This window comes from Haliotis asinina, chromosome 15 (assembly GCF_037392515.1).
Source record: "Haliotis asinina isolate JCU_RB_2024 chromosome 15, JCU_Hal_asi_v2, whole genome shotgun sequence".
Classification (NCBI taxonomy): domain Eukaryota; kingdom Metazoa; phylum Mollusca; class Gastropoda; order Lepetellida; family Haliotidae; genus Haliotis; species Haliotis asinina.
The window spans coordinates 13,301,929-13,320,637 of record NC_090294.1 but is presented as its reverse complement, the minus strand read 5'-3'; the positions used below and the strand labels follow the sequence as shown (position 1 = coordinate 13,320,637).

The window sequence follows — 18,709 nt, the reverse complement described above, 5'->3', positions numbered from 1 at the left end:
CTATAGAGTTACGACAGATCGTAACTTTACGAACTCTTCGTGGATCGGGACAATGGTCGGTGCATGTCATCATGTAATACCAGAAGCGCCACATTAGATTTCCTTATAATTAATCATCCGAGACATCCAAATCTATTCCAAGGGAGGATAACTAACTGACAACCGACATGTATTCAGTGGTACGGGGATTGTACTGCATGTGATCATATCACATATTTTTGGTTCTAGTTGGTTACTTTGGTGTTTATCGCCCCACACTGCAATATTCCAGCTGTATGGCGGCGGTCTGTGCACAACTAGACCTGATAATCCAGTGATCACCAGTATAGGCATCGATGAAAGCATTTGGGATACGATGATATATTGATATATTGGTCACAAACGCTTATATCTCAACCAAGTCAGCGAGTCTGAACACCTGATCCCGTGAGTCGTCTTTTTACGAGCCTGGGTCGCTGAAGACCAATTCTAACGGTATATGATATTTTGTTAACAGTTATGAATGTGAAACATACTTTATAAAACATGAGTCAATTGCACCTTGATTTTAGATTTTTAAAAATCGGTTTCTAATAATAATAATAATTATATGTCTTATAACGTGATGATCTCCACGCAGCTAAACATGCTCAGAGCACTAACACACTAATTATTATTACCAGGAGAACCCAAGCTGCCTGTTAGGAGCTAGAAAGTTAAATTCACATGACCTTATACTACCAGGTACCCATTTTCTGAGGCAATTCTGAATAAACTCACCAAGCGAGACATGTATCACATGTGCCTCGTTGTGGGGCAGGACGAAGTCCTAGAAACTCTCAGGAATCAGTAGTGAAGCTGTCAAACATGGTCACCCAGAACTATCCGAGCTCCAGGTTGCTTAACTATGTTGCTGTATTCTACATTGTTAAAACTGTTGTACATGGTTGTTGTGATGAGATACTGTGCTGTAGGCTCAGTCATATATATTATTGTAGCCTCCTCGATCTACAAAGCATTCGTAGGGTTACGATCTACCGTAACTCCGTACTTATTATAGGTTTACGAATGATCTAGCGGTACGCACCCATTGTGGATAGTGTCCATGAATCCTAGCTTAATTTTGGATTTGCTTTCACCCTGCAGTAGTGATTCTCCCCCGGATTCAATAAAAGGGCAACTTGAAAACAATATTTCGAATGCTGCAATCAGCTTCAGCGCCGCATTCATCTGAACTCCGTATGATTTCCGTGCAGCCTCCATGTAGGTTTCCTCTGTTCAAGCCAGTAGACAATATGAACATAAACGTTCTAGCCCGCGGTTGTCCACGATGCCTGAAACATCGTTCACAAAATGGGCGCCCGTGGCAAATGTGATCATAGTCGTATTAAAACCCCATCAGTAAATACCAGTCATTGTGAGTCAATAAAAACTATCGTTGTTGACAGATTGATGCATTTCAGGTCAGAGGAGTACACGACCACGTCAGTATATCGCCAACTACTACGCCGGTAACAGCTGCTTTGACGACCCTAAGTAGGTTTCAGGTAGGTACTCTGTTACGATTCGCTTCAGCATTCTGTAAATTTAACTGTATTAGTTCATTAATTCAATCCGTGAAAACTAAGGTCGAAATTCATGGTTTCTTTTTTTTTCTTAATGTTTTTTCTTGTTATGTATAAAAAAAAACATGTGCAAAATGGAATGTATCCAAACTGTCCACCCAAACAGGAAAAGATAATGGTCAGTAATGATGTCGTTGATCATTACGTGTAAATTAACACTCCCGGTATGGACAAACAGTCTAAGGGACGCAAAGCTACACTGCGAAATTTGACTTCTGAGATGCCACCACCAACAATGACCCATCCCACCCCCACATGCACCCCCACCCAAGACAACTCCATGACCTCTTCTATACGTGGATAAGGAACTTGTTGGTAACAAATCATGCCTTTAATCGACGCGAGTCTGTGATTCGAACCTACAATTACCGGAACATGCTGACACACAAACCGGTCCACCAAAGATAGTTACCTACTAATTATGAGATGTGAGCTCAAGCTCTTCACTCGCTTGATCTGTCAAGAGATGCTAAGTCAGAAGTGAGCGGTCAGTTGACCGTGACTGCTATGTAACCACACTACATTCATGTCTAGCACACATGCATTCAAAGATAAACGCAACACCAGGTTCCATACTTACATAGGTTTACTTTGCCCCAGTCTGCAACTGCTGCTCCAGTACACGACATGGAAGGCTCGTACAACAACGGGAACTGAGTGACGTAGACATGCTTCCGTTTCCTCTTGTTAAAGGCATCTTTTTAAATGGTTTGAGCCTGACCTGGTCTTGATCACATGTTTTCGACACATCGTTTTGATTCGTTATCAACTATATCTGACTTTAAACTCATTAGAAAAATATCGAACATTAGTGATCAGTGATTCATCTGACGAGCCTATCGTGTCAAAACCTCGCGAAACCTATGGTAAAAATTACTCTCCTGTCGATCTTTGTAACTCGAACTTTGTAACTTTCCATTCCATCTTTTGTATCTTTTATTTATGTGTTTCTTATTCTCGACATTCTCCTTTGTTCTCCTAGCATTAAAGGACACACGAGCAGCGTTCGAAACAGTCGTCGATCCAGACGCCCAGCGCCGGTTGTTATTACATCGGGCCGTCAGTTTCAGATATTTGTAAGGGCCTTGTGGCCTTAAGTAAATCATGTTTTGCTTTCAGTAGGATTTTTCCCCTTTTCTTTTCTTTATTAACGTTCAGGAATCATCCATGATCCAACATGCTACGGTTTCATTTCCAACTTACAGTTCCACTTCCTGTATTTCCTTGCTTGCTCATAGGAATGTTAACACCAGTCGTTAACAAACAAAAACGCCTCTCCACGACATAGGCTTCGTTATATGAAATAGTGTAGTCTGTTTTGCTGTTAATTGTTTGACTTCACCGAAATAGGCCTGCTGATTTTATTCAGAGCCTGTAGAATTGAAAACCTGCATGCGACGACAGGTTCTAATGACAAAAGTATTGGAAACACTGCTCATAAGAATAAAGTCAAATCTTAAATACGGAACCTAGTGTTATTTTCGAATGGGACAGTACGTCCAAGTCTTCAATAAGTGTTGTCAGTTAAAGAGAGACCAAACATAACCGTAAAATGAATAACAGTAAAGTACCAGTTTTATCGCGTTGATATCTAAGTCCGATATCTATTTTGATGGAATGACATTACATGAATGAGTACATAATCGGACCCAATAATGATGACGGTCTCGCCTCTGATGACAGATCACACGAGATTTGGCTGTCAAGTATATATCACTATGTGGTTGTAATCGCTGAATTGGAACAAACGTAACCAAACATAACCGTAAAATGAATAACAGTAAAGTACCAGTTTTATCGCGTTGTGCAACTGGACTGAAAGTAAGAAATGTACTTGTGTATGTATTTAACAGAGAAAGTGTAATCATAAATATAACATTACAACTTACAAGTTACAACTTCAAAGTCCTCAGTACTTTTATGGGGTCATAACATTCAGTATCGATATATAAGTCCGATATCTATTTTGATGGAATGACATTAAGGAGGACATAATCGGACCCAATAATGATGACGGTCTCGCCTCTGATGACAGATCACACGAGATTTGGCTGTCAAGTATATATCACTTTCTGGTTGTAATCGCTGGATTGGAACAAACGCTCCAAACTCACTGAGATGCTTCTAAATATTCATGTCAGTTTTAAAACAACGCTATTTTAACAGCTATTATGGGACAAGCTTGTTTTTGTCGTGATAAATGAGCTTCTGTCGAGAAAGCGGCACAGCCAGGGGTAACACGCCGATATGACAAAATCGTGACATCTCTGTACCAGGGCACTATTTTATTTTATTAGTTTGCATAGATATATAATTATAAATGCTTAGTCATATCCTGCTTATCATTAGCACGAAATAACTTCAAGCAAGTTTATAGCTGCATGTAAGATTATGTATGTAGCCATTTTACTCAGTAATCTCCCGAAAACACACTTTATCAATGGATTCCTCAATTATTTCCTTTCATTAATATTATGATAAGTTTCAGAAAATCTCTGAATTCAAAAATATGACAATGAGGTTTGTGAACTTCCCTCGCATTTCCATGTTCACACAAATAATCGATTACAAATTCAGATATTATTATTAGTAGTAGTATTGTACCTGGCTGAATACTTAGTTTAATTATTGCAACTGTTGAAGAAATTACACTTCAATTATATCTATTATCAACGTTCGCATGCATTGGTAAAGACACGTAATATATACTGTACAAAAAAGAAACACAACTCTGGTCTTTGTCAAGTTTTATATTGAAGACATAAACATGAACGCTTACTTTTATGCTATTTCATTTCTTCTAAAGCTACGACCTTTTTGCAGTTTAGTATATTATGTTTGGGAACGATTAATTACAAAATATGTCAAAACTGGAAACAGTCTATTGGATCAACTGTTTATTTAGTCTTTTACGGAGGCGTCACATCGGTTTGAAGAACAGCGCAAAACTGTACAGCACGTGCTGCTGTTAATATTAACATAATATTATATTTGCCATTAATAAATACTTGAGATATAGAGTTTTTAAAACTCACGGTATGCCAGGAAGGAAGGAAGGATACATTTAACTATCTCGTATTCCCTCAAATGTAAAAGTACTTTATGCAAATAAGAGAGACTGTAACGTTTTCTACACAACGCTACTAAACAATGCAAACTCTATTACAAGCTTAGGTTATCAAGGTAAATAGGAAAAAGACCTTCATCGCAATTTTTCACCTGACTTATGGAATACCTGTCACTATTGACAAACTGACACTATTATAATATATATATAATAAAGAAAGCTCTATATAATTACAGTCTCTATAAATGCAACTCTGACTCTGTAATACATTAAGTTCACGATCTACTGGTCATCATTCCACAACCTACTTACATAACATATCCGATCTCAATTATCACGTTTATTCTCATTGTGCTTCGTATACAGACAGTGACAGACCTGCATGTTAGCCTGTCTTCCTAAAACTAGGACATTTCACTGAGACAAAGGCGAAGAAATACCTGTTTTCCTATGTGAGACTTTGAGAATGCCTGTCACACAGACTGTCTAGTCCATGTGGATGTAAAATGGTACCCATGAAATGACAAATAGATATAAATTAGGTTTCAAGATATCGTGTTAAATGGGATGAAAGTTGTCCATTTGATCATAACAAATTCTCACTATAATCCCTCATGTAGCACGAGGAAGGGGAAAAGTGGTTTGACAAATGATCATGTAAATTTGAAGTTTAAGGATTGTTGTAACAATGGGTTATGCAGTGTAGGTAGAGCAGCCCACCATGCGCACGTGACAATCCTACGTGTTTTGTCACGTCACTACTATCTGTTCTTCGATAAAAGATTGTCAGTTGAAATGTCCACCTCAAGGGCATATCTTTCTATAGTAGTCATTTAACGGAACATAAAAGGAGTCTGTAAACTATTCTCAAAGCAATTTTATGAATGCTCTCAGTGATGCGATTCAGATAATTATAAATGTCCGTAATATGATAAATATGTATAAGAATAAGGTCAATCATTATAGTACGACACATATGATTTGTAACCATAATATGACTATTCTGTGATCCATTTTACCCCATATCGTATTCGAGATGTCAACCAGATGTACTCAAGTAGCTTGAAAGTTTCATATTTATAATCTTCATGTTAAAACTTCTTTCGAATTTAGAATTTCAACGTATTCATTTGGGAGATATTTTTGTTTAGGCTGTGGTACACGTGTAAGTGCACGGGTTCCTTTATTATTTTCCAGGTTTCTTCACAAGGTATGCATTGCACTGTGGACGAAACTCTTGAACAAAAAGACTATTGTACTCTCGTGTGTTCCCTTATTTGTTTCCATGAGTATATGTGTTTCGATCTGAATCTGGCGTGTACATGTGTGTGTGTGTATAGATAGATAGATAGATAGATAGATAGATAGATAGATAGATAGATAGATAGATAGATAGATAGATAGATAGATAGATAGATAGATATTTACAGTGAACTCTTTTCACTGGACACAAGAAATCTTTTCAGGCACTGGACCAATATGCGGTCTGACATGGCACCTCGACAATGGCTTCTGAAGGCGTGTTTTCTGATTGGCTGTTTTGATTTGGTGACGTCAGCTGTCGGAGTAGAGTCGGCGAAGAATGACTTCGCCTTCCAGCGAGAAATTGACCGCCAGTTTGCGTTAACAGGTGTGTTGTATTGCTGTTTTGAAAATCTAAATAGTACCCGTAATTGGAATTCATGTGAATACATTGCGTTTAGGAATAGTTAGTGAGTGAGTATGACAGTATGCGAAATAGTTGTTAAACGAAAAACAAATCATGCCTGTAGTTACAGTGCCTGAAGATGAGTATGGTCGTTTTTAAGGAGTCTTCTGTACCTTCTATTGGTGGCCAGGAACACAGTACAATGCATGGCCCGTTCTTTCAGATTGTTGACACGTATCTGGAATACCAAGATGTTGTATGTATGGTCATTCTGCAAGGGCACCTCTGTACTTTTGATTGGTGGTCAAGAAGAAAACACATTGCACTTTTGTATTCAATTTCCTCGTTTCTGTTGTAGAGGTAGATTCTTTCGGGCCGTCGACTCAAGCTTCACACACCACCTTATTTAAGAGCAATGCCAAAGCCCGAGCTCTTGGGGAACAGTTTCTGAGTCGCCTATCTGCCGCAAGGAAGGAAGCACGAAGGTAGGTACCTTTTTATTTAAAGCCTCTTCACAATTCCTAGTGAGTTGATGGGCACCGCTGAGTTTGAAATAAATGAATTATATATCAGTGATTGGTACGTCGATGTTAGGGCGCTAACGTTTGTGTGTGTATTTAACGCCATTTGCATCAATATACAACTACGTGGTGGCTGTCTGTAAATAATCGAGTCTGGACCAAAAGTTCTGTTTAATGTTTTCTTAAAGTCTAAATAGAACAAAACGCTGCGAAATCTGAAGTTTTAATTACCTCCACCTTGAGGTTTTCACAAACTATACACATATGCAGTTTTTTTGTTTTGTTTTGGGTTTTTTTTGTTAATTGTTTTGGGTTTTTTTGACGGGGGTTCTGGTTGTTTGTTTGTTTGTTGTTGTTGTTTTTGTTTTGTTTTGTTTTTTTGGGGGGGTAACTTTTTTGTAGTTGTGAATTCTTTGCTTAAATCCCAATGGTAATTTCTTTTGGTACAGAAGAACAGAAGTGACTTCACATACAAAGCATAATACCATTAACTATTCAAAACGTCGGAGTATATTATGTCTTCATATTCAGTAATTTTAATCCCGACAAATATAGGCAAATTATCTGTATATTTTACCGTTTCCTCGAAGACAACGACCAGGTGCGACCCGGCGGACGTTCCCGGAAGTTGTGAAGCAGGTGTTGATGACATTGCCTGGAGGTGGGTGTGCAAAGTTCGCTGGCGTCTGTGACATCTCAAACATCTACCGCTCAGCCGACGGCAGCTGCAACAATCTCGCCAACCCTGCATGGGGCATGTCTGACACTCCACGGAGACGCTATTTGAGTCCTCGCTACGGTGACGGTAAGTTTGGTTTTGTGGGTCGCTGGTCAGTATTGATTTTGCCGGGTGATTTATACGACCTATGCTTGTCGTAAGAGGCGAGTAACGGGATCGGGTGGTCAGCCTTGCTGACTTGGTTGGCACATGTCATCGTGTCTCAGTTCCATAGATCGATGCTCATGCTGTTGATCACTGGATTGTCTGGACCAGACTCTAATATTTACAGACAGCCGAAGTATAGCAGGGTAAAACTAAACTCTCACCCACTCATCACTGATTTTCTGCTACCCGCTCTTTTAATGTTACCTGTTTTGAATATTACCCAAAAATAGCAGTCAGATGCTGTGAATGACTAACACCGATTATCTTCTACCGCAACTGCCTGCAAATTTACATTGTGGAAAACACCAAACATGGTCTTGTTCATCTTCCCATCACAATGGAAGTTCAGCTGCAGTTGCAGCCACGAAGAGTTGCCTCCCATGGTCCCCTCAGACAAACGTAGATTTATTTATATAGTATATATCTAGGTTTGGCTCATTCGTACTTCTTGGTGTGTAAAGACTTATCTTTCCTGGGATTCTCCCTCACAACATTGGAGGTAGTGTAGTGGTTTAAGCGTTCATCCGTCACGCCGAAGATCCGGGTTTGGTTCCCCACATGGGTACTATACGTGAACACTATTTCTGGTGTCCCCCGCCGTGATATTGCTGGAATATTGCTAAAAGCGGCTTACGACTAAACTCACTCACTCCTCGCACAACAAGACACGCAGTGAATTACCGTTCAAACTAGCATTGCACCAACTTTATCACTCACCTACTCAATCACCTGAACATTGCTGACATTACTCACTGAAATACAATAAAATGTGAACTTAAATATTTATAGTTTAAAACTTAAAGTTTCATATACAAGATTTAAGTGTCATTTGTCTTCCACTCATCCAAGACGGTACGGATTTGCGTCCCTTGAGTGCACCAGGATCTCATGACCATGGGTTCGAGTCCCGAAATCACTCTGATGTATGGGTTTCGTATTATCATCATCATTATGTTTTGCAGATTAAAATGAAAGTGCAGCAGAGAGGCTTCGGGAGATCCTTGCATAATAATGATATTATTATCACAGTCATCATGATCATCATCATGATCATCATCATCACCATCTCACCACGCTGTGACAGAACTTAAATAATCTCTAAAGCACAGTTTGACTCACCTCACCATCTATATTTAATGACCCGTGAAGATCTGGTTTAGAACTGTTTGTCATAAGAGGCGACTAACGGGATCGGCTGACTTGGTTGTCACATGTAATCGTATCTCAGCTACGTAGATCGATACCCATGCTGTTGATCACTGGATTTTCTGAAATATTGCTGTGTTCGGTGAAAACTCGCTCACTTTAAGATTCTCCACTCACCTATTGATGCTCTAAGTGGCCTAAGTCATCAAATGACAAATGAGTCTCCACCATAAGGCATGAGTCGGTAACAAGGTCAAGATCAGATGGATTAAACCAAAGGCATTACCAGTTGATTACAAAATGACAAGTTTCCTTGATAACGTGCCTGTAGAAGGGAGATAACTCATCAATGTTCTCAGACATGTCTGGTGAAAAAACTCACTCATATTTGATTTCCAGGAATAAGCAGTCCACGCACTCGAGGTTTTCGTGGCCATCCTCTCCCCAGTGCCCGACTGGTCAGCACCATCGTCCACACCCCTGACAACAACATCCCGAAGCTTAAGTTCATCTCAAATATACTAGTGCAGTGGGGACAATACGTGGTGTTCGACATTACAAGCACGCCAGTCAGATCAGGTAGGACTTACTGCGTTGTCATGTTTCTCTGAGAATATCTCTGTATGGGTCTACTCATTCTCTTTCCACAGAGGTTACTTGTCATATCTTCCTACGAACCTCTGTTCTAATACGACTATATTTCTCGGTTCTCATAAAATCCCCTAGTGGCAAAAATGGCAGCAGATTTATCTCCCTTTTTCTGTCCAATCAGAACACGTGTTACATTGACTTAGATTCAACTTAGATGCAAGCACTGTGGAGAAACAAAAATGACATGACTGAGTTCTGTCTAGAAGACACATTTGAGTATCGCGCTCGGGAAGAGGTTCTAGTTTTCACGATGTATCCGGAAATTATCGAGATCTTTCGAATGATCACTTTTGAAACAAGGTCGCTGATTGCACTACGAAATCTGATTGCCTCCAATCACGAGTCTGGAACACTCGTACCATGAAAGTCTCGTATTAGAACAGAGGGTACGTAGGAAAATGTGACAAGTAATCACTGTGGGAAGAGAATGGGGTCTACTTGGCGAAGGTCATGTTTAGAACTGGTCTTCAGGAACCCATGCTTGTCGTAGGAGGCGACTGACAAGATCGGATCAACAGACTCAAGATTGCCATTGTATCCCATTTGCGTAGGTCGATGTTTATGCTATTGATCACTGGATTGTCCAGACACGATTTGCAGACCGCTCAGGGTGCTGGTTTCCCACAATCCTTACACAATCATGTACAATCCAGTCCGTTAACCAAGTGCACTTTCCTTTTTATTTTCTTTCTACAGGCGCTGAAGACCGTCCTCTGACCTGCTGTCCTGAAGATGTCCCAGTTATGCTGAGGGGAATCCTTGACCCGTCTCTCAGGTACTAGACACGAGCACTTTTGGCAAATCCTTAGTTCAAGCTTGAATCACCCGTGAAGATCAGGGTTAAAATTGGTCTTCAGCATCCCATGCTTGTCGTAAGATGCGACGGGATTGGGTGGTCAGACTCGCTGACTTGGGTGGCACACGACGTTGTATCCCAACTGAGTAGATTGATTCTCATTCTGATTGATGCTCAATCACTGGATTATCAGGTCCAGATTCAGTTATCTACAGACCGCCGCCGCATAGCCTGGATGTTGCTGAGTGCCGCTAAAAGTTAAACCAGAACAACCACATAACGTCAACTTTAGTCCCAGAAAATGCTTTCATATGCTACTTTTCAAATATTTGTTTCTGAATACATCGCGACCATATTTGTTTCCACAGAGACGGTTGTTTCTCAATCCGCATTCCCCGAGGGGACAGGTTCTTCCGGAGGAAATGCATGAACTTCCCCCGATCTATCCAGATAGACAATACAAAGTGCGCAGGAGGTATGTACTCGGGACAGTCGTGAGTAAGTGAGGTCATTGTAACTTTGCATTCTACAATAATGAGACTGGCGTGTCAGGTCCACATTGGTGAGTGAGCTTAGTTTTACACCGTTTTAGCAATATCCCAGCAATATCACGGCGAGTTACTCACTAAAGTTAAACCTAAAACACTCACTCACTCGCAAAGAACTAATGACATCCATTCAGGCCATGTCACTACTTTTGACTGGGAATTTGAGTTTTGTTCAAATCCCCATGTATACATTGAGATGTAGAGGTTTCTGTAATAAGTATTTAGAAACTAAATGCAGTATTGAGATAATGACACCTCCTTAGTGCAGGCCACGGAAACCATGAAATCCCAAAGCATAATTACTGGTTCATAATTATATAATGTTACCGACTGTATTTTCACTATCGTAGGGGCGGTGGGGTAGCCTAGTGATTAAAGCGTTCGCACGTCACGCCGACGACCCGGGTTCGATTCCCCACATGGGTACAATGTGTGAAGTCCATTTTCTGGTGTCCCCCGCCGTGATATTGCTGGAATATTGCTAAAAGCGGCGTAAAACTAAACTCACTCACTCACTTGCACTATCGTTAAAGGTTTGTGAGGAATCACTCAGTTAGAACCGCGATATTTTCGCAAATGGTGAATGCATCGGTCGTAATGTTAAAAGTTTACGAGGAATCATTAAAAATTGCAACGGGAATATTTTCGTTAATGGTGAATTCATCGATCATTGACATCTTTATGGCTCTCATGAAATGCTTAGTCTTTTTTCTGAAAAAACACCCTTTCAATTGCTTTTTATATTCCCCGTGTTTGCAGTACCAGCAGAGCAGATTAACCAACAGACGTCGTATATTGACGCCTCCCAGGTGTATGGACCCACTGCTGAAGAGACTGCGCAGCTCCGGACCATGGTTGATGGTGATTATGTATTAATTTTCCACGGAGCAGGATCCGCTCATCTTTCCTCCGACATCTGGTATCATCACTGTTTTGCTGTGTTCCATTAACTCATGCTCGTGATGCAGCTGTCATCGTACAATTTACTCAGTAACCATGTCGATGAGTTTCATCGCGGTGTTTCACTATATATTTTACTAAAAGCAGTTCTTTTATCATCTGTTTCATATAAACGGTTAAGAAGAAACATTTTCAGCAACCCGTGTTTTTGTCGTGATAACGGAATTGGGTATCAGGGTCGCTGACTTGATTGACATATTTCAGTGTATCGGTGTTCATGATGCTGATCACTGGTTTGTCTGATTCAGACTCGATTATTCACTCACCGTCGTCATATAGCTGAAATATTGTTGAATGCGGCGTTAAACAACAAACAAATTGTTTGATTCCATTAGTTGCAAAAACACGTATTTGGACGGATCATTTACGACACTTGGTGTTCAGGATAAGGTATGTCGTATCCTGGCCTACCTCCAACGCCCAAGTAGTAAGATTATATGAATATCCTTTTCATTTGTTTGATCTCAAAATCAATGATTTTTCGATATCAAAGGGAAAATATTGTCTGTTCAGTCTTGTGTGTAATTCCAGATGAAATGTACAAATAGGCGATAAGTAAATTTTAAATATGTTATTCATTCACTATTGTTTGTTTTGACAGGTTTAGTCCAAGCGGCGACAACGGACAACCAAGCAGGTACTACTCGCACACTTGCACCCTTCATACAGTGAAACCTCGATAATCCGGTTCGAATGTTGCATTCGAAAGAAAATCACCCGGTTTCAAAAGTCCTTATGAGTGAATGTGTGGTTCGAAAATTGTCCTTATACATGTCGGGGAATGGTCAAAGCCGGACACTAATTCGGACTCATGTTAAATGATACACTACACAAGTTATTTATATAATGTGAAACATTAATAGACAATCGTGCTTTCTATGGTATGTTTGTACAAAGCATTCTGGAATCATTTTCACTCACCATTACTTCTGTGAGCATATCAGGCATCAACACAATACACCAGAAGCTGTCAGACGCGGCATCTGTCCAATCCGGCAAGTTGTCAACACTGGCATAATCTCAGTCCCACCCGTGGCTTCTACATATTTCATCAGCTCCATAATCCGGCACATTGTCTAAACTGTACATGATTTGCCTCAAGTCTGTCCATAGAAAGCTCTCAAATATAGGAAAGGTTTTTAAAACGTTTGCGAGATTCCTTAGATTAAACACTGAACAGGTACACGGAACATAATGAAATCTAGATTAAATCGAATATTGAGCATGTCGTAATGCTCTGGTTAACTCACTGGTCTATGACACCTGTAACCATTTTACTATAGAGACAGAAACACAGTTTATTTACTGAGGAATGCATAATACAGAAAGTAAGTCTCAAGTAACAAATGTTTGTAGGTCAAGAACCAGTCAACGCTCTGACCAGCCTCATCAGTTTACGAATCGTCTTTAGGAGAGAGCACAACAGAATCGCTCGCTCTCTCAAGAAGCTCAACCCACATTGGAGTGACGAAACGCTGTTTCAGGAGAGCAGAAGAATCGTAATCGCCATCAGCCAGAAGATCACTTATAATAACTACCTACCTCTAGTTCTGAACAAGCACGCGATTGACAAGTATAGGCTGACGTCACCCAAATCTGGATACTATGACGTTTATGACAGTTCCACTGACCCAGGCATCGTCAACGCATTTTCTACGGCAGCGATGAGATTTGGGCACTCTATGCTCAGAACGGTATTCACCCGACTGAGACCCGACTTCTCCGTGAAGGCCCAGGATCGTCTGTTCCAGATGTTGACAAACACAGCGCCTATATCCTCCAGGACCGGGGTAGCAGTGAATGAATATTTGAGGGGTAATTTGGTGGACAGAGCTAGCCAGAGTGACCGGTATTTGTCCCGGGATCTGACGGACAAGCTTTTTATTATGAACGGTAGCAGTCTTGATCTGGCTGCTGTGAACATCCAGCGGGGTCGAGACCATGGGTTGCCAGGGTACACGGCCTACAGAGAACTGTGTGGGCTTCCAGCGGTGTACAACTTTCGACCTGCAGTAGGAGGCCTCATCGACCATGATCCTCACACTGCAAGACTCCTCGAAGCTGTCTACAAGTTAGTTTGCTTTCTCTTCTTTTCTTTTCGTTTCTTTTCTTTAACGCCGAACACAGCAATATAGATATACAGCGGCGGTCTGTAAATAATAGAATCTGGATCAGACAATCCAGTGATCAACACCATGAGCATCGATCTGCACGATAATATCTGTGGAACATCCACATCACCGGTTTCTTTAAAGTCAAACACAGCTGTGTCGTGGTTGAAGGAATCTAAGTGCAAATATTTCACTGCGAGACTGTCTTCCTCGTGTTTTATAGATATACACTTTCAGTTCAGTTGTATATTTCAAGCATCTTTCAGCAGGAGAAGCCTCGCGAAGATATACGGGCTTAAAATGTACGTTCGTCAATGGGACCCGTAAAGATACGGGGTAGAAGAGGCCTTCGGCAACCCACGTTTGCCATGAAAGGCGACTATGCTTGTCGTAAGAGGCGACTAACGGGATTAGGTGGTCAGGCTATCTGACCTGGTTGACACGTCATCGGTTCCCGGTTACGCAGATCAATGCTCATATTATTATTATTACAGACCGACGCCATATATCTGGAATATTGCTGAGTGTGGCGTAAACAAAACGCCACCACATGCAGTAATGACATCAATCTGTAATCCACAAGAGTTTAATGAGATGAATAGTATATATAGTATTCCCAGAAATTATTGAGAATCATGTTGCGTCATGTAACTCATTACGTTTATTAACTTCTGGCGTTTTACTTACATAAACATGTTAAAACATCATCCTTTTACAGTCTCGGTCTTGTTTTAGTGCTTTGTTAGACCTCCTCGCTCAGCAATGCATGCCTGAATACGCCTAGGCACACTACCCATCAAAGTTTGTAGGTAATCGTGTGACAGGGTATCCCAAAATTGGACCACCTCGGCCGTCATATCTTCAATATTTCTCAGTCCCTTTTGGTTTATTCTGTCCTTCATGACTCCCCACACATTCTCAATTGGGTTTAGGTCTGGGCTGTAACTGGGCCAGTCTAAAACTTGAACATTTTCGCCCGACAACCACTGTTTTGTGTAGCGCGCAGTGTGTTTTGGGTCATTATCATGCTGGAAAATCCAATCATCTTCATACAATGTTTGTGCTGTCTGAAGAAGGTGACCATTTAGAATGTCAACGTATCTCTCTCTTTTGTCAAGTTTCCCGTGAAAACACACAATGGTGTCACTCCGCGAGCCGATATGCCACCCCACATGTGAAACTTCGGGCTATGTTTTGGTCGCTGGTAGATAGGTTTGATAGTATCTTTGGTCCAAATTTTCACACAATTAGGGAAAAGCCAAACAGAACTTTCATCCGAAAAGAAAACATTATCCCAATCTTGATTTTCATGAGCCCGACACCAGTTTAAACGTTTTTCCTTTTGTGCATATTTCACCCAGTTAAATCTCTGTAATTCCTGCCTAACTGTTTCGTTGCATACCTGAGGACTTCCTCTGTTAATCATTTCATTTCTAATGTTCTCAACACTTTTCAATTTGCCCCTACTCACAATCTGCCCAAGTCTTCGGCGATCCACAACACTGAATTTCCTAGGCCGACCTGCCCCTGCTTTGTGCTCTATCCCGGTTCCTGTTTGAATATTCTTCAAAGTTCTGTATACTGTAGACAGAGGAATACCATGTCTACAAGCTAACACTTTAGCATCAGCCTCACCCCTTTCAAAATCATCTAGAATGAGCTTTCTTTTCTCTCTTGCTGTAAGTTCTGCCATGTCAACACAGGAAGCCGTCTGCTCAGACAAGGGAGATAACTCTTGACGTAATGAGCTGCCTTCTAAGCCTTCAAGAGTTGTCTCCCTTATTTAGTACGCTTAGTGCATAGTGAAAGCCCTTTTTCCAATCTTAGCATCATTAGAAAAAAAAAACAAAGATTTTCTCAATAATTTCTTGGAACACTGTATATGAACAGTGTGTCATCGTGATCCGATTGCTTGGCTGGTTGATTTTGGTATCAGAAATCTCTACCATACAGGCTACCTTAACTTGAATGCGGCGTAAAACAATATTTCATATTATATATATTGTTAGTGTTTCATTAATTTCCACTTCTATTATGTTTTACATATGTTTTCTTTCCTTTGTTTTTGTTTTATTTTTATTTTATTTTTTTTTTGGAGTTGTTTTGGGTTGGGTTTTTTTTCCCCTGGGATGTGTGTGTTGGAGGCGAGGGGGTACTTGCCTAACAACTGTATTTTTCTGCAAATATCCCCGTCTGAGTTTGATAATCCTGTGATTGACATCATGAGCATCGGTAAAGCCAAGATATGTTGTGGATGGTAAGATTGCGACTTTGTGGATACTTCTTGTTCGGTGAGAATCGATCAGTTTAAACACGATGATGTGCATCAAATAAGTCAGCGATCTGACCATCCGATCCCTCTTCTGAAAGTCAGTGTCTGTGGACCGGTTCCAACATAAACGTTCCAACATAAAACGCATGGCGCTATTTCTTTACAGGCATCCATATGACATTGATCTGTTTACTGGAGGAGTCTCAGAGAAACCAGTCCCAGGAAGTTTGGTCGGACCTTTGTTTACTTGTTTACTGGGTAGTCAGTTCTCGGCCTTGAAGAGAGGGGATCGCTTCTGGTACGAGCTCAGTGACGCTGTCACGAGGTTTACTCCAGGTGAGTGGGGAGTGAATGAGTAAGTAATACTATGCTTTTACGCCGCTTTTAGCAATATGCCATCCATATCACGGCGGGGCACACTAAAAACGATCTTCACACATGTTTTGCCATCCATGTGGGGAATAGAACCCGGGACACTTTAACCATTAGGCTACCCAACGGCCCCCGTGAAAAGAATACTTGTATTTCATAAAAAGCGTGAGGGTTTAAGTGTGCTTGTGGGTGTTAGATGACACGGAACACATTGATACAGGTATGTGAACTTTATAGAAGGCATTTTTCACTTCTGAGATAGTCCCCTTTCCACGATATAACGTTTACCATAACCAGTATGGGGTCTGTGTGACTTTGAAAATGGTATACCGCACGTATGGGTGCTTATTGACGGCTAATATTGTGTTGTAGACTGTGTAAGAAACAACTAACATCAGCCCATCTCTCCTGACACCCACAAGTAAAGTATTGGCGATTCTGAGTACCATTATTATTTTTCTTGCAGCTCAGCTAGCGGAGATTAGGAAGGTCACCCTGTCACGTGTCCTATGTGACAACACCAACACCTTCCATATCCAGAGAGATGCATTCAGAGTCCAGTCCCCAGCGTATGTACATATTGTCCTTTCTCTTGGGTCATTTCTGGGGCGTTCGGGTCCACTCGGGGCTGTTCGGGTTGACTCGTCTGATCTCACAACCCGCCGACCACTCGGGGATATAATTCTTTAAACACACTGACTTTGTCTAATAATATCTTCATAAGAGTCCACAAAAAGTTGTCCCTTTATACCAAGAACTTGCGAATACGGGTTCGAACCGATCATCTCTCGCTCGTGTTCTCGAGTTCATGGACTTCGTCCACTCACTCACTCACTCACTCACTCACTCACTCACTCTTTGTTCCAGGAATCCCGTCGTCCCATGTTACAGCGTGCCTCGACTTGACCTGACCATGTGGACAGAACAACAGCCACGCTGGTCAGACTGGTCCGCCCCGTCACTCTGTACAAGCGGAAGTAAATTCCAAATCCAGAGGAGAGTGTGCATGCCGAAAAACGGAGGGTGTGTTGGACCGCAGGAAATATGGCGGTTCTGTCCGACACATGGCTAGCGGGACTGGACAGTCTTGAATCATTATCGCGTGGGGTTTTATGGAGTAATAAAATTGTCCAACAATTATTGCTTCATTATTACCTTAGCTTCAATCATCTTAGCTTGGCTAAAACATGTTGAGGAACATTGTTATAATCAGCATGATTGCCGGAAGCAGCAATGTTCCATGTAAATAACCGAGTCTAGGACCAGTGAGTGACTGAGTTTAGTTTTACGCAGCACTCAGCAAAATGGCAGGGGTCTGTAACTAATTCGGATCTGGACCAGACAATCCAGGGATGAACAGCATAAACATCGATCTACGCAGCTGGATACGATGCCATGTGTCAACCCAGTCAGCGAGCCTGACCACCCGATCCTGTTAGTAGCGTCTTACGACAAGCATGGGTAAACGAAGACCAGAAAAAGGATGTTGCGCCATAACCGTACTTTATCAAATATCCATTTTCGTTGTGACAGGGAAGATTGTACGCGATGATCGATGTTAATGCTGCCCATCCCTTGGTTGTCCGATTATTTACAGAACGCGGCTATATTGCTAAAATATTCCAGGCTTTGTAACATGGGTAATCGTATATCCAACAGTTAAGTGTTTTAAACGACACATATGCGTTCTTGCCCAGAGGGTTGATGGTAATGTACACGTGACAGTAGTTAGATTCAGAACTGAATGAATTGTAGTAAGCGGCCCATAAATCTCCCCTTCATCAGTGTCACGTGCCCAACACAGCAGAATTGGATTAATTTACCTACATGCTGTATGTTCAAACAAAGCAGTTAACCACTGGAGGGATTCGAACATGGAAATCTGAAAGGCAGAAACTACATTTAACAGCCGTACTATCCCAACGGTCGAGAAAATGTGTTTTGCTATTTTGCTGTTTTTGTTGTTGGGTTTTGGGGCTGGGTTGTTTTTAGCTTTCCGTTTGTTTGTTCACTCGTTTGTGTAAAATTATATTGTCATCTTCTATAATACTAAATATTCATTCATCCAAAGGTTTGAACGAATACTGACATTCCGTTATTAGAACTAGTCCGATGAAAAGCAGAGAA

General features: G+C 41.1%; 1 protein-coding gene across 2 annotated transcripts; it reads left to right on the top strand.

The window, feature by feature from the left end:
- Positions 1 to 1,454: 1,454 nt before the first annotated feature.
- LOC137265301 (peroxidase-like) lies at positions 1,455 to 17,720 on the top strand. Of its 2 annotated transcripts, none has more exons than XM_067800661.1 (13): positions 1,455 to 1,526; positions 6,138 to 6,301; positions 6,678 to 6,804; positions 7,431 to 7,645; positions 9,272 to 9,451; positions 10,220 to 10,298; positions 10,688 to 10,794; positions 11,627 to 11,728; positions 12,429 to 12,464; positions 13,184 to 13,898; positions 16,377 to 16,546; positions 17,049 to 17,151; positions 17,450 to 17,720. In XM_067800661.1, exons 2-13 carry the CDS (start codon positions 6,151 to 6,153, stop codon positions 17,652 to 17,654), a joined length of 2,190 nt encoding a protein of 729 aa, XP_067656762.1. In that variant the 5' UTR covers positions 1,455 to 1,526; positions 6,138 to 6,150; the 3' UTR covers positions 17,655 to 17,720. The 2 variants fall into 2 exon arrangements, with proteins under 2 accessions (XP_067656762.1, XP_067656763.1); XM_067800662.1 differs by lacking the exon at positions 1,455 to 1,526 and adding an exon at positions 2,289 to 2,312.
- Positions 17,721 to 18,709: the final 989 nt, after the last annotated feature.